Genomic DNA, 25,192 nt, shown 5'->3' with positions numbered 1-25,192 from the left:
TGTGTGTGTGTGTGTGTGTGTGTGTGTGTGTGTGTGTGTGTGTGTGTGTGTGTGTGTGTGTGTGTGTGTGTGTGTGTGTGTAATACAAAATCGATGATAAAAATCATAATGGCAGATGAATTACTTCAGTCTGCCACAATCCAATTGCCCTCTGCCTTGAAGCTCACTTCAACTGAACACCAGACTGCACTGTTAACCACAGTGCCAGCTTGCGTATGTACACAGTGGAGTAGCGGTATTGTCACTGGACTAGTAATCCTCAGAGCCAGGGTAATGCTCTGGGGCCCCATGTTCAAATCCCACCACAGTAGACAGTGAAACACAAATTCAATAAAAATCCACCGATGACCATAAAACCATTCATAGAACGAAGCCCTACAGTACAGAGGGAAGCCATTCAGCCCATCGAGACTGTAACAGCCACATCCTACCCAGGCCCTATTCCTGTAACCCCACACATTTACTTTGCTAATCCCCCTCACACTAGGGTCAATTTAGCATGGCCAATCAACCTAACCTGCACGCCTTTGCGACTGTGGGAGGAAAACCTCACAGACACGGGGAGAATGTGCAAACTCCACACAGACAGTGGGCTGAGGCCAGAAATGAACCTGCATCCCTGGCACTGTGAGACAGCAGCGCTAACCACTGTGCCACCGTGCCGCCCATTGCCACTGGTCATAAAACCCCATAATGTCCTTTAGAGAAGGAAATCTGCTGTCCTTAGCTTCATGTGACTCCAGACCCCATGGCAAGGTGGTTGACTCTTAAATGCCCTCAGGGATGCGCAATTAATACTGGTCCAACCAGCGATGTCCACAATCGATGAATAAATTTTTAAAAAGCACCTTTTATATAGTAAATCATCTCAAGGCCTTGTCAGGAGTGCTAATGAACAAAATAATGAGACTCACAAGTACTAAGAGCGGGAGTAGGCAATTCAACCTCTCGAGCCAGCTCTGCCATTCAATATGATCATGGCTGATCTTGTCTTGGCCTCTACTCCACTCTCCTGCCTGTTCTCCATAACCCTTCAACCCCATTACTAATTAAAAAGCTGTCTATCTCCTCCTTTAATTTACTCAATGTCCTGGCATCTACTGAACTCTGGGGTAATGAATTCCACTAAAACTCACCACTCTTTGAGAGAAGTAATTTCTCCTCCTCTTGGTATTAAATCTGCTACCCCTTATCCTTAACTATAACCTCTTGTTCTAGATTGCCACACAAGAGTACACATCCTCTCCTCATCTACTTTGTCAATCCTCCCTATTATCTTGTACACCTCATTCTTCTAAACTCCAGGGAATATAGGCCTAAACTGTCCAATTTCTCTTCATAAGTCAAACACAAGGCCAGATGATAAAAGTGGCCACAGATGTATAGGTCATAATACAGAAATGCGGGTGTTAGACTGGGTTTGGCATAGTGAGTAGTCTCACAACACCAGATTAAAATCCAACACGTTTATTTAGTAGCATAAGCTTTCTGACTGCTGCCCCCACTTCTCATGAGTGGAGAGTTGGGTTCACAAATAAGGCATATAAAGACACAGACTCAATTACAAGATAATGGTTGGATTACAAGTCTTAACAGGTAATCAAATCTTTACAGGTGCAAACAATGCGAGTGGAGAGAGGGTTAAGCACAGGTTAAAGAGATATGAAAGGTCTCCAGCCAGGACAGTTAGTGAGATTTTGCAAGCCCAGGCAAGTTGTGGGGTTACAGGTAGTGTGACATGGTCACACATGGTCAAAATCCTGGTTGAGGCCATCCTCATGTGCGCAGAATTTGGCTATCTGCTCGGCGATTCTGCGTTGTCACGTGTCTTGAAGACCGCCTTGGAGAACGCTTACCCGAAGATCAAAGGCTGAATACCCTTGACTGCTGAAGTGTTCCCCAACAGGAAGGGGACACTCCTGCCTGGTGATTGTCAAGCGGTGTCTGTTCACCTGTTGTCGTAGTGTCTGCATGGTCTCACCAGTGTACCATGCCTCAGGATATCCTTTCCTGCAGTGTATCAGGTAGACGACATTGGTCAAGTCGCAAGAGTAGGTACAGTGTACCTGGTGGATGGTGTTCTCGCATGAGATGCTGGCATCCGTGTCGATGAAGCGGCACATCTTGCAGAGGTTGCTGTGACAGGGTTGTGTGGTGTCTGGTCACTATTTTCCTGAAGACTGGGTAGTTTGCTGCAGACAATGGTGTGTTTAAGATTGCACGGTTGTTTGAAAGTAAGTAGTATGGGTGTGGGGATGGCCTTGGCGAGATGTTCGTTTTCATCAATGGCATGTTGAAGGCTTCGAAGAAGATGTCACAGCTTCTCTACTTCGGGGAAATACTGGACAACAAAGTCTACTCTGTCCGCCACGTCTCATGTTTGTCTTCGGAAGAGGTCGGTGTGGTTTTTTGTTGTGGTGCGTTGGAACTGTCGGTCGATGAGTCGAGTGCCATATCCTGTTCTTACGAGAGCATCTGTAAGTATCTCTTGCATTTCTCCTCAGCTGTGTATACAGAGGGTTTGTCTGTAGGGAATGGCTTCTTTAACATGTTTAGGGTGGAAGCTGGAGAAGTGGAGCATCGTGAGGTTATCCGTGGGCTTGTGGGACAGTGAGTGCTGAGGTGATCATCCTTGATGGAGATGCATGTGCCCAAGAATGCAACTGATTATGGACAGTAGTCCACAGTGAGTCTGATGGGGGATGGAACTTCATGTCATCGTGTCGCTGGTTCAATGATTGTTCGCCATGAGTCCAAAGGAAGAAAATGTCATGCTCCCCTTCTCCAGGAGCACTGCTCGTCATAATGGATGTCCCGACAGTCTACACGAGTGTCCCTCACGACAATGACAACTGCCTCAGTACTCAACGCCAACAACTGCCAATCTCCAGACACAATTCTACAATCTGTCTGCTTCATCCTGGACTACCTTGAACAACCAGTTCTTCATCCAGAACAGCCATGGGGACCAAATTCACATCTCAATATGCCAACATCGTCATGCACAGGTTTGAACAAGACCTCTTTACTGCACAGGACCTTCAACCGATACTACACACTAGATACATCAATGACATTTTCTTCCTTTGGAGCCATGGCAAACAATCATTGAAACAACTATATGATGATATCAACAAGTTCCATCCCACCATCAGACTCACCATGGACTAATATCCATAGTCGGTTGCATTCTTGGGCACATGCATCTCCATCAAGTGCAGTCACCTCAGCACTTCACTGTACCGCAAGCGCACAGATTACCTCACGATGTTCCATTTCTCCAGCTTCCACCCTAAATACATTAAAGAAGCCATTCCCTACAGACAAGCCCTCCGTATACACAAGATCTGCCCAGATGGGGAGGAATATAATAGACACTGAAAGACACCCTCATAAGAACAGGCTATGGCACTCAACTCATCGAGCAATAGTTTTAATGCACCACAGCGAAACACCACACCGACCTCCTCAGAAGACAAACACGGGACGTAGCGGGCAGAGTACCGTTTGTCGTCCAGTACTTCCTCGAAGCTTCAACCCGTCATTGATGAAGATGAACATTGTGCCAAGGTTCCCCACACTCCCCACTACTTGCCTTCAAACAATCGCGCAACCTTAAACAGACCATTGTATGCAGCAAATACCCAGCCTTCAGGAGAACGGTTACCACATTGTATGCAGCAAATACCCAGCCTTCAGGAGAACGGTTACCACACACCACACAACCCTGCTATAGCAACCCCCGCAAGACATGCCAATTCATCAACACGGATGCCATCATCTCACATGAGAACACCATCCACCAGGTACACGGTACATACTCTTGTGACTTGGCCAACGTTGTCTACCTGATACGCTGCAGGGAAGGGTGTCTAGAGGCATGATACATTGGGGAGACCATACACACACTACAACAATGGATGAATGAACACCGCTCGACAATCAGCAGGCCGGAGTGTTACCCTTCCTGTTGGCGAACACTTCAGCACTCAGGGTATTCAGCCTCTGGTCTTCAGGTAAACATTCTCCAAGGTGACCTTCAAGACACACAACAACGCAGAATCGCCGAACAGAAAGTGATAGCCAAGTTCCGCACATATGAGGACGGACTCAACCAGAATCTTGGATTCATGTCATACTACGTGCAACCCCCTTGATTTGCCTGGGCTTGCAAAATCTTACTAACTGTCCTGGCTGGAGACCATTCACACTCTTTATCCTGTGCCTAACCCTCTCTCCACTCACATTGTTTGAACCTGTAAGGGCTTGATTACCCGTTAAGACTGGCATTCTGACTATTACCTTGTAATTGAGTTTGTGTCTATATATGCCCTGTTTGTGAAGCCAATTCTCCACTCATCTGATGAAGGAGCAGTGCTCCGAAAGCTTGTGTTAGCAGATAAACCTGTTGGAATTTAACCTGATGTTGTGAAACTTCTTACTATGCATAGATCTTAAGAGCATTTTAAAAGAGAAGTCACTGAAGCATAGAATCATAGAATCCATAGAGTGCAAAAAGCCTACTATGACAACAATCCCACTGAGGTCCTATCCCCGTAACCCAGCATATCTTCTCTGTTAATCCCCTGACACTAAGGGGCAATTGATCATGGCCAATCTTTGGACTGTGGGAGGAAACCGGAGCACCCGGAGGAAACCCACACCGACAAGGGGAGAAGGTGCAAACTCCTCACAGACAATGACCCAAGCCAGGAATTCACTGGAGATGTTAACCACTGTGCCACCATGCCCCACATACAGATGAATTAGTAGCAGAAGTGACCGCAGATGCCTCTGCTGCCTCTGCCCCCACCAAACCTCCTCACCCCAATCACAGTCTATATGATTCCATATAAATCCCTGCCCCAAGTCTCGATAGACTCTTCTCTCCGTACCGGCTTGATTTTAGTGTGCATGCACTACCCCACACTGCAACCCCAGCTCAGGTGGTCTGTATACTCACATGCCATGTTTGATGTCATTGGACCCATAGCCTTCAGCATTCACAGCGGCAGATATGATCACAATCAGCGCCGGACACCCATACCCGATGGGGTAAATGAATCTCCTCCGAATGACCCGGGCACGGGAGAAGTTCACCACCTTGAGGTTCAGCACCATGAGAAAGAGCTGGACAGATTCGAGACACATCCAGGCAAAGGCTGCCAGCAACAAGAAATGTAAAGTGCCAGCGATGATACCACAGAAAATCTAAAATGTGACAGTAAAAATTCATTTCAATAAATTACAAGGTTGTTATCACTGGGACCTTGGCAAGTGCAATGGGCGTGTTCCCCTTCTACTCTAATTGTCTTGTAGCAGCATGGTGGCACAGTGATTAGCATCGTTACCTCACAGTGCCACGGACTCTGGTTCGATTCGCAACTTAGGTCATTGTTTGTGCAGAGTCTGCATGTTCTCCCCGTGTCTGCGTGGTTTCCTCCGGGTACTCTGGTTTCCCCCCACAGTCCAAAGATGTGCAGGTTAGGTGAATTTGCCATGCTAAATTGCCCCTTAGTGATCAAGGATGTGCAGGTTAGGTGGATTGGCCATGCTAAATTGCCCCTTAGTGATCAAGGATGTGCAGGTTAGGTGGATTGGCTATGCTAAATTGCCCCTTAGTGATCAAGTATGTGCAGGTTAGGTGAATTGGCCATGCTAAATTGCCCCTTAGTGATCAAGGATGTGCAGGTTAGGTGGATTGGCCATGCTAAATTGCCCCTTAGTGTCCAAAGATTGCAGGTTGGGTAGATTGGCCATGCTAAATTGACCGTTATTGTCAAGGAGTTTAGTAGGGTAAATACATGGGGTTATGGGTTTCGGGCCCTGGATGGGATTGTTGTCAGGGCAAGCTGGATTATAGAGCCATAGAGTCATAAAGGTTTACAGCATGGAAACAAGCCCTTCGGCCCAACTTAATCGCCTCCTGCACTGTAGAGATTCTATGAAGTTACAGAGTCTCGCAAACTTAAGTTAATATCTTGAAATAGAACCACAGAACCATAGAAAATTTCAGCTCAGAAACGGGCCCTTCGGCCCTTCTTGTCTGTGCCGAACCATTTTTTGCCTAGTCCCACTGACCTGCACCTGAACCATATCCCTCCACACCCCTCTCATCCATCAACCCGTCCAAGTTTTTCTTAAATGTTAAAAGTGACCCCGCATTTATCCGGCAGCTCATTCCACACTCCCATCACTCTCTGTGTGAAGAATCCCCCCCTAATATTCCCTTTAAACATTTCTCCTTTCACCCTTAACCCATGCCCTCTGGTTTTTTTCACCCCTAGCCTCAGTGGAAAAAGCCTGTTTGCATTCACTCTATCGATACCCATCAAAATCTTATACACCTCCATCAAATCTCCCCTCATTCTTCTACGCTCCAGGGAATAAAGTTCAAACCTATTCAATCTCTCTCTGTAACTCAGCTTCTCAAGTCCCGACAACACCCTCGTGAACCTTCTCTGCACTCTTCTAACCTTATTTACATCCTTCCTGTAACTAAGTGACCAAAACTGTACACAATACTCTAAATTCGGCCTCACCAATGCCTTATATAACCTTACCATAACACTCCAACTTTTATACTCGATACTCCGATTTATAAAGGCCAATGTACCAAAAGCACTCTTTACGACCCTCTCCACCTGTGACGTCACTTTTAGGAAATTCTGTACCTGTATTCCCAGATCTCTCTGTTCAACTGCACTCTTCAGAATCCTACCATTTACCCTGTACGTTCTACTTTGGTTTGTCCTTCCAAAGTGCAATACCTCACACTTGTCTGCGTTAAATTCCATTTGCCATTTTTCAGCCCATTTTTCTAGTTAATTCAAATCCCTCTGCAAGCTTTGAAAACCTTCCTCACTGTCCACTACACCTCCAATCTTTGTATCATCAGTAAATTTGCTGATCCAATGTACCACATTATCATCCAGATCATTGATATAAATGGCAAACAACAACGGACCCAACACCGATCCTTGCGGCACACCACTCGTCACAGGCCTCCACTCAGAGAAGCAATCCTCCACAACCACTCTCTGGCTTCTTCCATTGAGCCAGTGTCTAATCCAATTTACAACCTCCCCATGTATACCTAGCGACTGAAACTTCCTAACTAACCTCCCATGAGGGACCTTATCAAAGGCCTTTCTGAAATCCAGGCAGACAACATCCACTGCCTTTCCTTCATCCACTTTCCTGGTAACCTCCTCGAAAAACTATAATAGATTGGTGAAACATGATCTACCACGCACAAAGCCATGTTGACTCTCCCTAATAAGTCCCTGTCTATCCAAATATTTGTCGATCCTATCCCTTGCAACACTTTCCAATAACTTGCCAACCACCGACGTCAAACTTACTGGCCTGTAATTTCCCGGATTTCTTTTGGAACCTTTTTTAAACAATGGAACAACATGAGCCACCCTCCAATCATCTGGCACCTCCCCTGTGCATACTAACATTTTAAATATGTCTGCCAGGGCCCCTCCAAGTTCAACACTAGCCTCCCTCAAGGTCCGTGGGAATACCCAGTCCGGTCCTGGGGATTTATCCACTCTGATTTACCTCAAGGCAGCCAGCACCTCCCCTTTAATCTGTAAAGGTTCCATGACCTCCCTATCTGTTTGCCCAATTTCCGTAGACTCCATGCCCGTTTCCTCAGTAAATAAGGATGCAAAAAACCCATTTAGTATCTCCCCCATCTGCTTTGGTTCCATACACAGTCTATCACTCTGGTCTTCTAGAGGACCAATTTTATCCCTCATTATCCTTTTGCTCCTAATATACCTATAGAAGCTCTTTGGATTTTCCTTCACTCTGTCTGCCAAAGCAACCTCATGATTTCTTTTAGCCCTCTTGATTTCCCTCTTAAGTAGCTTCTTGCATGTTTTGTACTCCTCGAGCATCTGATCTGTTCCTTGCTGCCTGTACATTTCATACAACTCTCTCTTCCTCTTAATCAGTGTTACAATCTCCCTTGAGAACTAAGGTTCCTTATCCCTATTTACTTTGCCTTTAATCCTGACAGGAACATACAAACTCTGCACTCTCAAAATTTCTCCTTTCAAGGCCTCCCAGTTTCCATTTACATCCTTACCAGAGAACAGCCTGTGCCAATCCACACTTCCCAGATCCCTTCTCATTTCTTCAAATTTGGCCTTTTTCCAGTTCAGAACTTCAACCCGAGGACCAGATCTATCCTTATCCATGATCAGGTTGAAACTAATGGCGTTATGATCACTGGATCCAAAGTGTTCCCTCACGCTCACATCCATCACCTGCCCTAACTCATTTCCCAATAGGAGATCCAATATCGCATCCTCTCTAGTTGACACCTCTATGTACTGATGTAGAAAATTCTCCTGAACACATTTAACAAGCTCTACCCCATCTGAACCTTTAACAGTATGCGAGTCCCAATCTATATGTGGAAATGAATGAACATCGGCCAAAATTCAGATTTTAAATTTGATCGTTGGTAAGATATCGTCCGCAAAGTGATCTTACTGTATTTTTTTTGACCTCCATTGCTATCAAAAGCAGCAGTTCCGCCAGGAACAAGTTCATGCACAGGTGTGTTCGGATGGTGGTGTTCAGGCTCTGAATAGACTGGCAATAGAGGAAGGTTCCTATGGACATGAGTAGGCACAGCAAGGATATGGGCAATACGATTAAGGTAATCCAGTGGAGAACGGCTTTGTGGGTTGGATTCTACAGAGTAATGGAAACAATGGAAAACAAATTAAATATTGCCAAGGGATTACTCCGTATGAGTTAGTCATGTTTTCACACACACACACACACACACACACACACACACACACACACACACACACACACACACACACGCATTCAAACATACACATGCGCGCACACATACATGCACGCACACATTCTCTCACAATCTCACACACACTCAAGGCAATGTGCCAGTCTGCTATTGCAATATCCACTGGATCTGATGATCTGTCTCAATATTTTGTGTATATGATTTTTTTTAAATTTAGTTCATTCAGAGGATGTGGGTGTCACTGACTGGGCCAGCATTTTTTTATCGTCCTTTCCTAAATATCCATCTCAGGAGGCATGATGTGGAGATACCAGCATTGGACTGGGGTGGGCACAGTAACAAGTCTCACAACACCAGGTTAAAGTCCATCAGCTTTATTTGGAATTTTGGAGCGCTGCTCCTTCATCAGGTGAGTGGGAAGTTGAGAGTCAGCCACATTGCTGTGGCTCTGGAGTCATGTGTAGATCAGACCGGGTAAGGACAGCAGGTTTCCTTCCCTAAAGGACATTAGTGAACCAGATGAGTTTTTAGAACAATTGACAATGGTTTCATGGTCATCAGGGGACTTTTTTAATTCCAAATTTTTATTCAATTCAAATTTCACCATCTGCCATGATGGGATTTGAACCTGAGTCCACAGAACATTGTCTGTATGAATGAGAATGTGAGACAATTTTTTGTGTGTGTGTGTGTGAGAATATATGTGCATGTATGTGTGTGCATGTGTGTGTGTATGCTTGTGTATGAATGTGTGTATGTGTGTGCGTGTGTGAATGTGTGTGCGTGTATGCATGCTTGTGTGTGAATATGTGTGTGTGTGTGCGTGTGTGTGTGTGTGTGCATATATGTGTGTATGAACATGTGTATTTGTCTGTGTTTGGATAAAAATCAAATGACACGATATCAACAGTAAGTAATTAATATTCCCATGTGGCCATTCCTCGAATTGCAATAGGAGTTTGAGACATCCGTTATTAACGTAATAACTATTCCACAATATGTATTCTTTACACGTGTCGATTACATTTGAAATCAGTTTGCTTTAGTGCATGATCAATCTGTGGAAAACATTAGTTTGGCCACAACTAGAGTATTGTGTCCAGTTCTGTGCTCCACGCTACAGGAAGCAAGTGAAGGCATTCGTAAGTGTGCAGGAAAGGTTCCTGTCACTCCCTCCGTCCTTCCATTTGTTGGTGGCAGGAGTTTGGTTCCTACCTCAATTGGGTACAGAGCCATGAGCACTGCAAAGCTGGAGAGGTGGTTGCAGCTGCATTCTGCGTGTGTACTATTACAAGTTACAAGTTGGCAGCCCTCTGTTGACCAATAGCCTCCTTCTGCAGATGATTTCCAAAAGACGCAAAGCCTCCGCTCACGAGTGTAGCCGTCCTGCAGCAAAGAAACCTTTTCCAGTAAAGGTTGCAGAGATAATAAGCATGACTTGCCAAAGCGGCCACTTACTGCTCAGAATGGGCTGAAGGGTCTTTTCTGCGCTGTATCCCTCTGTGACCCACTGTGACATTCTAATGCAGCAAACACATGGGAGCACCACCACCTGGAAGTTCACTTCCAGGTTGCTCATCATCCTGATTTAGGGTCACCAAGTCATAGAGATATCCAGCATGGAAACAGGCCCTTCGGCCCAACCCATCCATGCTGACCAAGTTTCCTAAACTGAACTAGTCCCATTTGCCTGCGTTTGGGCCCATATCCCTCTGAGCCTTTCCCATCCATCTACTTGTCCAAATGTCTTCTAAATGTTATAATTGTACCTGCCTCTACCACCTCCTCCAGCAGTTCATTCCATACACGCAACACCCCCTGTGTGAAAAAGTTGCCCCTCGGGTCCCTTTTAAATCTTTCCCCCTCACCATAAATCTATGCCCTCTAGTTTTAGATACCCCTATTAAGTCATACACCGGAATCTTATCGTCCTCCCTGCCATGGGAATGGTAGTGGGTGGGACACCGACCAAAGAACAAAGAACAAAGAAAATTACAGCACAGGAACAGACCCTTCAGCCCTCCAAGCCTGCACTGACCATGCTGCCCAACTTATCTAAAACCCCCTACCTTTCCGGGGTCCATATCCCTCTATTCCAATCCTACTCATGTATTTGTCAAGATGCCCCTTAAAACTCACTATCGTATCTGCTTCCACTACCTCCCCCAAGAACAAGTTCCAGGCACCCACCATCCTCTGTGTAAAAAAAAACTTGCCTCATACATCTCCTTTAAACCTTAAACCTATGTCCCCTAGTAATTGACTCTTCCACCCTGGGAAAAAGCTTCTGACTATCCACTCTGCCCATGTCTCTCACAACCTTGTAGGCTTCTATCAGGTTCCCGAACCTCAACCGCCCCCCCTCAACCTCCCACCATGCAAAGATCCAGTGGCCTCTGGCGGGATTTTCTGACTTTGGGGCGAGTGTGGCCAGAAAATCCCACCCCTAGACTTGGAAATATATTGCCCATTCCTTCACTGTGGTTCAGACAAAATCCTGGAACTTCCTCCCAAATGGCACTGTGGGTGTACCTACACCACAAAGACTGCAGTGTTTCAAGGTGATGGCTTACCACCACCTTCTTAGGGGCAATTAGAGATGGGCAACAAATGCTGGCCTGGCTAGCGATTCCCATATCCCATGAAGAATTTTGTTTGTAAAAATCAACTGAACTCAAACTGGACTCCACTGGTCCCACTGTAGCTTGGAGGGTAGGCGAGTGTAATTTGTGATGAGGACAGTTATGGAACTTATCTATTCACAAGGCTTTCAGGGCAGTTGCTTTTCCTACAAACACGGACACAAAGCCTTAGCATCTCACACAAGCTCATTGCAAGGCTGCCTCACTAAAATTAAATTCCCCTCTTTCAAATTTAGATACCCCCACCAGCAAGAAACTAGAGCATTCACTTTCACAACTGTGCACAAGTGACACTACATTCTGCACTCTCCCCTTTCCTTCTCTATGAACGGTATTTTTTGTCTGTATTGAGCACAAGAAACAATACTTTTCACTGTATGCTAATACATGTGACAATAATAAATCAAATCAAATTAGGGAGAGGCGATAGCCTAGTGGTATTATCGCTAGCTCATTAATCCAGACACTCAGCCAATAGAACATAGAACATGGAAAAGTACAACACAGTACAGGCCCTTCGGCCCTCAATGTTGTGCTGAACTATGTCCAAATCCAAGATCAAGCTACCCCACTCTCCATAATTCTGGTGCGCTCCATGTGCCTATCCAATAACCGCTTGAAAGTTCCTAAAGTGTCCGACTCCACTATCACAGCAGCTGATGTTCTGGGGGGCCAGGGTTCGAATCCCACCACAGCAGATGGTGGAATTTGAATTCAATTAAAATATGTGGAATTAAGAATCTACTGATGACCATTGTTGGTTGTTGGAAAAACCCATCTGGTTCACTAATGTTCTTTAGGGAAGGAAATCTGCCAGACTTACCTGGTCTGGCCTACATGTGATTCTCAACTGCCCTCGGATAACTAGGGACGGGCAACGAATGCTGGCCAACCAATGATGCCCATGTCCCACACCTGAACAAAATAAAAATAAATCAAGAAGTGGGGTGCAGCTGGTGAGGTCAGCTTCTTCAACGATCGATAATACATTGTCTTCTCCAGGATATGCCTACCTCACAGGAACACAAAGAATAGAGGCAGGAATATGTCACCAGGCCCTTTGAGCCTGCCCCACATTCAATACCATCATGGCTGATCTATACCAGCCTCAGCTCCTTCTCTGTGCCATTTCCCCATACCCCTCTATTCCTCAATCTATCAAATATTTATCCACCTCCACTTTAAGTACTTCTAATGATCCAGCCTCCACCACCCTTTGGGGCAGAGAATTCCAGAGATTCACTAGCTCCGCTGGAAGAAATTAAACAGATTTTCCTATTGCTGTTTGCGAGAGCTTGCTGTGAGTAAATTGGCTGCTGCTTTTTCTAAATTACTACAGCATCCCCACTGATTCTGACATCTCCACTACCATTTTACACTCCATTGCATCGATTGTCAGCATGGCGGGATTTCCTGCTTCCCTTGTAAGGAAGTCCCGCTTTGGAGAGCTGTCAACTAATCAATTTGGCGACAACTCTCCGGACCCTCCGGGCAGAGGCACTGCAGTGTCCAGGAAGGGGTACTGCAGCGTCATGCCTGAGTCTAATTCCCAGGACCACACTTCAGGGGTGGGATGTTCCGGCCTCACTCATCCCAAGACCGTAATATCTCACAGAGCTCAATGGACCTTTCCACGGTCTGCCCCTCGCTTGTTCTGATTCCCATGGCGGGCAGGGCAGTAAAATTCCAACCCAAGGGTCAGAGAGCAGAGTGTGGCCTGAGGAGTTTGGGGGGGTGAGCGGGGGGGAGCAGAAACGATCTTGTTGTCGGAGTGGGGAAGAGTAGAATGGATGCAGTGGCTGGGTAGAAGATGCAGAGCCCCCAAGTCACCCAAACTCTGAAGAGGTTTTCGGTTTGAGACTGCCCCACCCACCTAGCTCCAAGATTCAAAATTGGTAACTTTTTCTACTTGGCACCTTGCTCCAATCAGCACTCGCCAGCCTGAAAATTGAGGCTGGGTCGGGTGGGTGGGATCCTGGGGGGGGATACCCAAGATCCATGCAAACTGCCTCTCCCCTCTCTGCCTCAGAATCCAAGGGGAGAGGGGGGAGGGTGGGGGGAACGGTCTACGTTTTGTGCGCTGCAAGTGCTTTAGGTGCACGCTGAGGTTCTGGTCCCTTTTCCCTGATGTTAAGCAAGCCCTGGGCTGTAACTTCAGTTGTAAGACCATCTTGTCTGAAATGCAACACCACTAATAGTGCAGCAATGGTCTGGGAATATCTTGATTTTTTTTAATCGTTATTAGTCCTTGATCATTCTTGAAGTGGCATCACTGGGTGGCCAGCATTTATTGCCCATCCCTAGTTGCCCTTGGGGGGCAGTTGAGAGTCAACCACATTACCTTGGCTCTGGAGTCACATGTAGGTCAGACCAATTAAGGATGGCAGATTTCTTTCCCTAAACGACATTTAGTAAACCAGATGGATTTTTACAACAATCAATGATAGTCTCCTGGCCAACGTTATTCAGACTAGCTTTACCTTCCAGATTCTACTTTCAAAAGGAAATTTGGCATGTCCACTATGACTCTCACCAATTTTTACAGCTTGGTATGGCTCCTGCTCTGTTCAAGACCACAAGAAAGTGAACATAGCCCAGTCCATCACACAAACCAACCTCCCATCCATTGATTCCATCTACACTTCCTGCTGCCTCGGGAAAACAGCCAGCATAATCAAGGACCCCACGCACCCTGGACATTCTTTCTTCCACCTTCTTCCGTCGAGAAAAAGATAAAAAGGTCTGAGATCACATACCAACAGACTCAAGAGCAGCTTCTTCCCTGCTGCCATCAGACTTTTGAATGGGCCTCCTTGTATTAAGTTGATCTTTCTCTACACCTTAGCTATGTCTGTAACATTATATTCTGCACCCTCTTCCTTCCTTCTCCCCTCTGTACTCAATGAACAGTATGCTTTATCTGTGTAGCGCAAGAAACAATACTTTTCACTGTATCCCAATTCATGTGACAATAATAAATCAAAACAGATAATTATTAACTGTATATAAGTTCTACAAGTTGCCATGGTGGGATTTGAACCCATGTCCCCAGGGCATTTAGCCTGGGTTTCCGGGTTACTAGCCCACTGGAATGACCACATTGCCGCTGCTTCCCCATGATTGATAATACTAATTTATGATTTACAGGAATAACATCAATCTCTGAAAAACATACCTGACGACTCACTGCTTTCTCTTGAACCTCCTGGAAAGTGATGTTCACAGTCCCATTCAGCTTATGTGACTCTCTGTTCCCTTTGGTCACAGACACCACCTTTGAATAAAACTGGGTCTCCGGTCGTTCCTGGGACTCGCTGCCATTCTCTGCTTCCAAAGTTGCACCAGTAATGGATTCCAAATTGTTGTAGGACATAAAGGCGAGTACAACTGCCAGTGCAGGTAGAGACCAATAAAGATCAGATCAGTAAAATGAAATCGCACAGAGAGCCATTACTCCAACCCAAAACCCAAAACTCTGCTGCTGTGCTTGTTGACCTGTGTTGGATTCTGCTCAAAGCTCAACATAGCAACTGGAAGCAGGAGGAGGTCTTTGGGCCCTTCGAGCCTGCTTCGCCATTTATTAAGATCATGGTTGATCATCAAATTCAATATCCTGATCCCTACTTCCCCCCATATCTCTTGATCCCTTTAGCCCCAAGATCTGAGAACTTCAAGAACTTCATGAAATCACACAACGTTTTGGCCTCAACTACTTTCTGTGGCAGTGAATTCCACACATTCCCCACCCTCTGGGTGAAGAAATTTCTCCTCACCTCAGTCCTTATCGTCAAACTATGGCCCCCTTTATGGACTCCCCCACCATCAGGAACATTCTTTCTGAATCTACCCTGTTTGAATTTTATAAATTTGTATGTGGTCCCTTCTCACTACCTAAACTCCAATAATACAATCGAACCTTTGTCTTAAAGCTCTCACTTTCTCTTTAATGGCCTTATCCCTCCCCCTATCACTGTAACAACCTTTAGTCCTGTTATCTTGCAAGATCCCACCACTCCTCCAATTCTAACTCCGATTTGAACCAAACCATCTCTGATAGCTTCATGTGATGCAATTCACTCTGTCCTACACCACTCATCCCCTCTATCTCTCCCTTGCTATCTCTATCGCTCTCTCTCGTTATCTCTCTCTCGCTATCTCTCTCTCTCGCTAGCTCTCTTTCTTGCTATCTCTCTCTCACCATCTCTTGCTCTTTCGCTATCCCTCTCTTGGTATCTCTCTCCCTCCCTCTTTCTATCTCTCTCTTGTTATCTCTCTCTCTCGTTATTTTTCTCTCATTTTATCGATCTCTCTCGTGCTATCTCTCTCTCTCTCGCTATCTCTCTCTCTCGCTATTTTTCTCCCTCTCTCGGTATCTCTCTCCCGCTATCTCTCTTGCTGTCTCTCCCTCTCTCTATCTCTCCCATGGTATCATTCTCCTTCTCTCTTTTGCTAGCTCTCTCGCTCTGTCTTGTTATCTCTCTCTCTCTCTCTCATCTCTCTCAGTATCTTCTTCTCTCTCTCTCTCTCTCCCTCCTGGAGGTGCCCTTTAAAGTCAATCCCTTTCACCAAGTTTTTGGTCACCTGTCCTAATATCTCCTTATCTGTCTCAGTTTCAAATTGTAATCAATAACATTAAAGTGAAGGCACATCAGAGAAAACATCCTTTCATGATTGTACCATGGCTTGGTATCACTCCTGCTCTGACCAAGATGGGAAAAAAACTACAATATTTCCTGGCTGCCTGTCACTGATCAGAAGTGGTCCCTGCCCTTATGTGCCGTTAAGACACATCTGCGTGACCCCACTAAATGGGACCTGTGTCGTGTAACCCTGCCTTAGTTTCACCTTTGCTTTGAGCAGAGCACAGACACATGTACAGCTGCTCTCACCCTGTGTGGAAGGTGATTAGGGGAGCCAGTGAGGAGAAAGGGTGTTGGACCTAGCCATTAATAGGTCCAGACAGCAGGTGGTCAAAGAGGTCACTTCTCCTGACTGTCTGCTTCCTCTCCTGTGGCTAAATTCTCTGCCAGGTGACCCTGGAAAGGGAGCATGGAGGTGGCCACTGGCAAAACTGCGACCTTCCGTGTCCAAACCCGAGGACTCAGATGTTTCATCGACCCCTTTAATCATATTATAAACTTCTTTTGAGATTGTAATGTCCTAACTATGTCAGCGATTGTGGGTTTTACACAAAAAGAGAAAAAGATGGGGTATGCAATGGTAAGGTCTTGTTTTCATCTTCAGAATAAACTTGAGCATGACTGGTTTGAAGTAAATACTTCTTTATTTATTTATTCTGTATAGGGCATTGGTGAGGCCGCAACTGGAGAATGGCGGGGCAGGCTCGAAGGGCTGGATGGCCTACTCCTGCTCCTATTTCTTATGTTCTTATTTAAGCATCTTTTATAAGCATTTTACAGAAAGTAAAATAAGGATTACTTAAGAGAAAGAGAGAGAGAAGAAACAAAAGCCAGCTAGCATTGTGCTGGTCAAAAACTCAAAGCATAATCTGGATCAAACTAACTAAACATCAATCTGTGTCCGCAATGTAATTGAATACTTATGTTATTAAAGATTTGGGTCCAAGTTGACTCCAGCTGCATCAACAACTAGCCTCTGTGGCCTTGAAAGCTTCTGTTGATCTTACATTGTACTATCAGAGAATGTAGCTAAGTTTCCAGGTTGGCCCCAGAATTCCAAGCTGATGAGGCCAAATTAGCTTAAGTTAGCTTAAAGCATAGCACAGTTTGTTACATTAAGCAGAAATACCTTAAAAGAAGCCTTTTAACTGGGTAAACCATACAGAGGATCCCACGTGCTCATAGGTTCAAACTAACAGCAAGGTTTATTGTAAAAGCTCTTGCCTGCATAGGGGAAGATGTCTCGCAACACCGGGTTAAAGTCCAATAGGCTCATTTGGTAGCACGAGCTACCTTCATCATGCTCTGGAAGCTCATGCTACCAAATAAACCTGTTGGACTTTAACCTGAGACTTCTCACTGTACCCCACTCCAGTCCAACACTGGCATCTCCATATCACGCCTGTACAGAACAGAGATCAAAATAACAGCCTGTGTCAACACTCTAATGAAATCACCTTCAAACCATGTAGTCAGCTCTCAAATTATTCATGCAAACCTCTTAAATATACATCAGAGATTCTGTTTATACTGATACAGTAGGCCTTCAAGGGCTGCATTTTAATTTATCCCTCAGTTTGCTGATTTAGCTTATTTCAATAACACTAAAGAACCACATCTCTGATGCTTTCAAGCTTTCTAACTGGATATAAAAGCGTTCTCACATCCCTAATCTTACTAAATTAAACCATGACATGTTTATCCAATCACCAACAACCTGTCCTGATCTCTCCACGTCGATGTTATCGTTAAGAAAGCTCACCAACATCTTTACATTCTCAGGAGGCTACAGAAATTTGGCATGTCCACTACAACTCTCACCAATTTTTTCAGATGCACCATAGAAAAAATCCTTGGTTTGGCTCCTGCTCTGACCAAGACTGCAAGAAACTACAAAGGTAGCCCAGGCAAACCAGCCTCCCATCCATTGACTCTGTCTACACTTCCCACTGCCTCAAAAAAGCAGCCAGCATAATCAAGGACCTCACACACCCCAGACATTCTCTCTTCCACCTTCTTCCTTCAGGGGAAAGATACAAAAGTCTGAGAACATGTGCCATCAGATCTTTGAATGGCTCTATCACACATTAAGCTGATCTTTCTCTACACTCTAGCTGTGACTGTAACACTACATTCGGCGCCTCGCCTTTCCTTCTGTCCTGTGTGCTCTATGAACAGTATGCTTTGTCTGCATAGCACGCAAGAAACAATACTTTTCACTGTATCCAAATACATGTGATAATAATAAATCAAATCAAAACAAATCAATCCCTGATGAGTGATTGTTGTCTTGTAGAGCCAATAAGCCCAGGTATTATATCATTGTAATAACACAACACCTGGGAAAGTTTGGAAGTTATTTCTGTAATACTCACTCACGGTTGCAGGTAAATAAAGTGGAAACATACCAGAGTCCTCGTTGCCAATAATTGTGCTGGAGTAAACACCCATGGTGTTTCCTTTGGCTTGTAATGTGATCACGTCACTCTCAGTGATGTTGGCTCTTTCAATGAAACCTATTTGAAGAGCTGGTGGGAATAAGCAAAGAAGATTTGAATATCACATCGTGCCTGAGGCTGGTATCTCTCCATTGCTCCATCAGATGCACCTTTTCCCCACAAGGAAAAGGGGAAAAGGCGGGAGAATGGCTGTTGAGAAACAAATCAGCCATGATTGAATGGCAGAGTAGACTCAATGGGCTGAGTAGCCTAATTCTGCTTCTATATCTTAAGGTCTTATGGTCCAGGGGCAATGCCCACTGAAGATCTCGGATCATTCCCAGTACTGCATCTGATCCCCTTACCAATCAAGACCCTATCTATCCGTGTCTTAAATACAGACCTGGCCTCCACAGCCTTCTGTGGCAATGAATTACACAGATTCACCAATCTCTGGCTGAAGAAATTCCTTCTCATCTCAGTTCTGAAGGGTTACTTGGAGGTTGTGCCCTCGATTCTTAGTCTCTGCTACTAATAGAAACATCTTCTCCACATCCACTTTATCCAGTTTCAATGAGATCCCTCCTCATCTTTCTAAACTCCATCAAGTACAGACCCAGAGTCCTCAGATGCTCCTCAAACATTAAGCTTTTCATTTCCGGGATCATTCTTGTGAACCTCCTTGGAACTCTCCCCAAGGCCAGCACAACCTTCCTTGGATACGGGACCCAGAATTGCTCACAGTGTTCCAGATGTGGTCTGAACACAGCCTTGTAAAACCTCAACATTTCTGTTTTTGTATTCTAGTCCTCTTGAAATCAATGCTAATATCCTATTTGCCTTCCTAAGTACGTGGGCATGTATGGGAATGGGTGGGATTAGAGTCACAGGGAGGGATTACGAGTGATGGAGATGGCAGGGTAAGTAGGGGAGCATGGGTTCAGGTGCCAAGGCAGGAGGTTGCCTTTCAGTGACAGGGGCGGGGCGGTGGAACTTACGGTGGAGGTGCTGCCATGTGCCTGCTGACCTTGTCCTTCCAGGTGGTAGTGATGTTTGGTGTTGAAGAAATTTTGGCTGCAATGCATTTTGTGGTTGGTCCATAATGTGCACTGGTCAAGGGGGTAAATGTGTAAAGCTCACCACCACTTTCTCAAGGACAACTAGGGATGGGCAATAAATGCTGGCCAGTCAGCGACACTCGTGTTCCATGACTGAATATTTAAAAATCACACAAGGGACAGAATGAAAGACTTTGATTTGAATATATTGACAGGCAGAAGGACAACATATTTTGAGCTAAGTGGGAATGGGAGGAGTTGATTTCCCATGATCACCAACCATAGCGGAGTTGCTAATGGTGAGAAAAGTGTGAGGGGAAGAATGGCCTACTCTTGCTGCTATTTCTTACTGAGACCCTAGAAATTCTTGATAAGACCATAAGACATAGGAGCAGAATTAGGCCACTCGGCCCATCGAGTCTGCTCCGCTGTTCAGTCATGGCTGATATTTTTCTCATCCGCATTCTCCTGCCTTTTCCCCATAACCCTGATCCCCTTATTAACCAAGAGCTTAGAATGATGAGGGAAGGATCTCATTGAAACTTGCAGAATACTGAAAGGCCCAGATAGAGTGGACATGGGGAAGGTGTTTCCATTAGTAGGAGAGACTAGGATCCGAGCGCACAGCCTCAGAGTAAAGGGACATCCCTTTAGAATTGAGATAAGGAGGAGTTTCTTCAACCAGTGGGTGGTGAATCTGTGGAACTCTTTGCCTCAGAAGGCTGTGGACTCCAGGTCATTGAATGTATTTAAGACAGAGATAGATAGGTTCTTGATTGGTAAGGGGATCAAAGGTTACGGAGAAAAGACGGGAGAATGGGGTTGAGAAACTTATCAGCCATGATTGAATAGCAGAACTGATTTGATGGACTGAATGGCCTAATTCTGCTCCTATATCTCATGGTCCAGTGGGGAGGTGGGGGGGTGGTGAAGGATCAGCCATAACAGAGTCAGGTTTTACTCTCTCTTGTGTTAGGTCCAGCATATCTGGAGCGTTCTCTGTTTGTGAGGTAGATGCAGAGCTTTACCTAAGGTGGGGGTTGTCCAACTTGTGTTTCCTGCTTTGCGTAAGCTCAGAGCAGCTGCTATCACAGCACTTTCCATACGTTCCAGGAATTGGCTGGCTATTTTGTGTTTCTCTGTATCGTTTACCTTTTCCAAATCCGTTACATTGTTGAGTACATCTTGTGCAAAATCAAGAACTTTCTGTCGAGTAAAGCAATGCGTTATTTTTGAGTGAAGGCAAAAATAAATTTTTTCAACACATTCAACAAAGAAATATTGTTCTTCTGAACAGCATTGAACAGTCATGTGAATAAAGAGCACACAGGTAAAGATCGGAATAATCACACAGAAACATAAGTCACTTGCTTTATTACTATTAGGGTGGCAGAGTGGTTAGTACTGCTGCCTCATAGTGCCAGGGACCCAAGTTCAATTTCAGCCTCGGGTGACTGTCTGTGTGAAGTACGCATGTGCTCCCTGTGTCTGCGTGGGTTTCTCTGGGGGTTCCTGTTTCCACATTCCAAAGATGAGCAGGTTAGGCGGATTGGCCATACTAAACTGCCCCTTAGTATCCAAAGATGTGTAGGTTAGGTGGATTGGCCGTACTAAACTGCCCCTTAGTGTCCAAAGATGTGCAAGTTAGATGGATTGGCCATACTAATTGCCTCTTACTATCGAAAGATGTGTGGGTTAGGTTAATTGGCCATGCTAAATTGATTCTTAGTGTCAGGGGGACTGGCAGGTTGAATACATACAGTTACAGGGATACGGCCTGGGTGAGATTGTTGTTGGTGTAGGCTTGATGAGCCAAATGGCCTCTTTCTGCACTGTAGGAATTCTATGGATTACTCCCACAGTCTTCTTTCTTCACGACACAAGTGAAAAAAAACTGCTCAAAGTGAATAAAAGGAGATATGAGCTGATCAGGTACAGTGTGATAGGCTAGGGTTGTTTTCCTTAGAGGACAGGAGGTGACCTAATTGAGGTGTATATCACATCTCAGCCTTTTGGCCAAGATCAAGCTACAGATCAAGTCCAAGATGGGGCACTGTGACTTATCTTGTCAACTTGGATACACTGTCTCTCTTGGGGGGGGGGGACCATGAATTGGAAATTGAATTGGAGTAAGCAAAGAGGTGGACTCAGATATGCGCGATCCACACTTATCATTGGCTTTGTAACTTTAAATTAAAAATTGAGGTGTATGATATTATGAATGGCCCAGACAGGATAGACAGGAAAGATTACAGGCGGCACAATGGTTAGCACTGCTGCCTCTCAGCGCCAGGAACCAGGGAGGCGCCAGTGCTATCCACTGTGCCACTGCGCCACCCAACAATTTCTCCGACCATCCAGACTCGAAATGTTCTCTCTCCGCAGGTGCTATCAGGCCCACTGAGAACTTCCAGCATTTTCTGCTCATTGCGGTGCTCATGTCGGCCTACCTGCGACACTAATAAAAAAACTTTAAACTTTTTGCTCTCTTCTTTTCTTTTTCTCTCTCCTCATTGGCCAGGGCAGCCACGATGGGTGAATGGTTCCTTTCCTATTCCTGTAAGTGTAAGTATTCACCTTGCTAGTCCCCCTTTCTTGCAGTGTAACTTTTCCATGGTTTCCACCTGTGACTGGCTAAAGCTTGCCATTAATCTGCCCAGGAGTGTTACCAGGCTAAATAATTCACAGCAAGAGGCCAAGGGAGGAGATTTTTGTAAAATAGATGCTGCCGATACAAATCTAAAATAAAAACAGAAAATGCTGGAAAAACTCAGCAGTGTCTGTGCAGAGAGAGAAAAACAGGGTCAATGTTTTGAGTCCCTACAGAGTTCTCAACAAACAGAGTATCATCATTGGCAACAAGAACATCATTTGTGAAAGTGGTGGCGTTGGAGGCAGTTTAGAGGAGGTTCACCAGGCTGATTCTGGGGATGAAACAGCAAAGAACAAAGAAAATTACAACACAGGAACAGGGCCTTCGGACCTCCAAGCCTGCACCGAAAGAGTTCTTGTATGAGGAGAGATTAAACAGTTTGGGCTTGTACTCGCTGGAGTTTTGGAGCATGAGGGAGATCTGATCGAGGTATATAAAATTCTAAAAGGGATTGATAACAGTAAATGTAGACCAAGTGTTTCCCCTTGTGGGGCAACCTCGAACAAGAGGTCACAGGTATAGGTTGAGAGGCGGTAGATTTAAAACTGCAATGAGGTGGAGAGGGTGGTGAATTTATGGAACTCGCTGCCCCATCGCGCAGTGGAGTCTGAATCATTGAATGGTTTCAAGCAGGAGATAGATATAGAGATAGGTTTTTATTTAGAAAAACAGGTTAAAGGGATATGGGGAACAGGTGGGGAGGTGGATTGGAGACCTGGGAGAGATCAGCCATGAGGAGCAGGCTCAAGGTACTGATTCCTATGACTTCCTTTGGACCCCATCACCCACTGAGGTCAGCAACATCACCACCACTTTCTGTCAATAAGAGTTCTGCTGGTAAAATGTTCCTCATTATTAGACATGAATTAGACTTTGCCTTTGAGAATTCAGCACAGGTAAAGGATTCCGAGACTCACCTGCACAGGAACAGGAGCTCCTGTTTTGTTGCACACCTCCTTGTCTAAAGCTGCGGACTTATTCATGAAGCGGCAGATCAGAGAATCAGCATTCTGTTGGTTTAACACAAAACATTGAACACCTGAAGAAGCTATGGCACCATTGGCAGCTTTTTTCAATGCCACACAAAAAAAATTGTACCACCATGTGGGCGGCCCACCGCAATGGAGATACACATCGGTCAAACATTCGTCAGACCTCTCTCCAAGCCCCGCCCCACCCCCGCGCACCACCCCCCACACAACCACCTCTTCCAATGAACAGGTAGTGCATGGCAAAGGGATAACTGGTACGAGATGGAGAAGATGCTTCATCGATATCACAACAGAGACCAACAGAGCCCCTTCCAAGGCGTTATGCTGAGCAGGAATAAAACAGCAATCTCAAGCTGTCAATCATTTCAGACTGTCATTCCCCTCAGGCTCTCAATCACCTCACCCTGGACATTCTCTCTTCCACCTTCTTCTGTCGAGAGAAAGATGCAAAAGTCATGTATCAACTGACTCAAGCACAGTTTCTCCCCTGCTGCCATCAGACTTTTGAATGGACACGTCACACCTTAAGCTGATCTTCCTCTACGCTCTGGACTCGATTTTACCATTGCGTTGCGCCCTATTCTGGGTGCGAAAACTTGGCAAAGTCGGGCGTGAGGTGAGTAGCATGATCTGCACCTGCCTCCGCAGCCCAAAAATGGCCACAATTGGGACTTTTGTTTGCATGCATTTAAATTGATTTAATGGGCTGCACGCCCAACCTTACCGGCACTTCCCCCTTTACTGCTGTGTTCGCCCATCCAGAGTCGGCGCGAAATAGATATGGCCACAGAAGTCGGATTCGGGCGCTCCAGTTAGTGAGGAGGTAGTGTCCAATGGCTCTCTGCTTGAGATTAGAGTGGGAGGAAGGGGGTGTCCACTGCCACACTGCCTGAGATCAGTGAGGGGAAAGGGGGGGTCCGCTACCACTCTGCCTGAGATTGGTGAGGCGGGGGGGAGTGGGGGGGTCCACTTCCACTCTGCCTGAGATCGGTGAGGGGGGGGGGGTCCGCTCCCACTCTGCCTGAGATCGGTGGGGGGTGGGGGGGATCACAATCGGTCTGGGTGGCAGGGGTGTGGGGGGTTAAAGGGGTCAGTAATGTTGTGGGGTTGGGGCAGTGTCTGTAAGGGCCAGGGAGAGGCATTATCCAGCCTAGGAGGGAGGTGGTAGGGGAGCAGCATTCTATCTTTTCTCTTGCACGTGCACAGTTGAAGGCACCGACCAGCGTTGCAGGATTATGGGCTTCTGCAGCATGATTTGGAATCGCTGTTTATTTTCAGATAGAGTGCATATGGGGGTGCCGGCGAACAGGTCTATGCCCCCAGTTTCAAGTCCATCCAGCACTTTGAATGAAAATGGTAAATTTGGGCCCCCTATCTGTGATTGTAACATTACATTGTGCACCCTCTCCTTTCCTTCTCTCTGATGTACTCTATGAAAGGTATTTGTTTACACTTTTCATTGCAAACTGACACATGAATAAATAAATCAAACCAAAGAATGTTAAAAAAACTGAACAGCAGAAGTTTAGATTAGTTTAGATTGCAGTCTGGTTTTACATCTGCCATTATACTCTAAATGTCTTTGCAGCCACCGTAACTTGTAGACTGAGTGGTCATGTGATAGCACGGCTACAAAAGAATCATGTGACAGAAGTGTGGGAGTTCTCCCTCAGCACAGCACAAGCACTGGAGTAGCGACTCAACAAGTGAAGAAAGTATTGCTTGTAACAAGTCCTTGGCTGTCATTGTTTCAGGAGTGATGTGGAGATGCCGGCGTTGGACTGGGGTAAACACAGTAAGAAGTCTCACAACACCAGGTTAAAGTCCAACAGGTTTACTTGGTAGCAAAAACCTCTAGCTTTAGGGCCTCTGACCCTTCGTCAGGTGAGTGGAGAGTTCTGATCACAAACAGGGGATGTAAAGACACACACTCAGTTTACAGAATGTTGATTAGAATTCTGATTAGAAAACTCGC

At 45.6% G+C, this 25,192-nt stretch overlaps 1 protein-coding gene across 1 annotated transcript in view; it reads right to left on the bottom strand.

The window, feature by feature from the left end:
• Positions 1 to 25,192, bottom strand: part of LOC145360898 (adhesion G protein-coupled receptor E3-like) — a 71,894-nt gene that overhangs the window by 12,681 nt on the left and 34,021 nt on the right. Inside the window, exons 8-14 of the mRNA XM_080216401.1 lie at positions 23,143 to 23,235; positions 20,601 to 20,778; positions 18,485 to 18,604; positions 14,612 to 14,823; positions 10,010 to 10,180; positions 8,512 to 8,715; positions 4,964 to 5,211 (exon numbers count right to left, since the gene is read on the bottom strand). Of these exons, the coding sequence (XP_080072527.1) occupies positions 4,964 to 5,211; positions 8,512 to 8,715; positions 10,010 to 10,180; positions 14,612 to 14,823; positions 18,485 to 18,604; positions 20,601 to 20,778; positions 23,143 to 23,235 (1,226 nt within the window). The remainder of the gene's footprint in view (positions 1 to 4,963; positions 5,212 to 8,511; positions 8,716 to 10,009; positions 10,181 to 14,611; positions 14,824 to 18,484; positions 18,605 to 20,600; positions 20,779 to 23,142; positions 23,236 to 25,192) is intronic.

Source organism: Carcharhinus amblyrhynchos, chromosome 33 (genome assembly GCF_965287045.1).
Source record: "Carcharhinus amblyrhynchos chromosome 33, sCarAmb.v2.hapA, whole genome shotgun sequence".
In the NCBI taxonomy this organism is placed as follows: Eukaryota; Metazoa; Chordata; class Chondrichthyes; order Carcharhiniformes; family Carcharhinidae; genus Carcharhinus; species Carcharhinus amblyrhynchos.
Note: the sequence above shows the minus strand (reverse complement) of the source record. Positions and strands in the feature narration are given on the sequence as shown.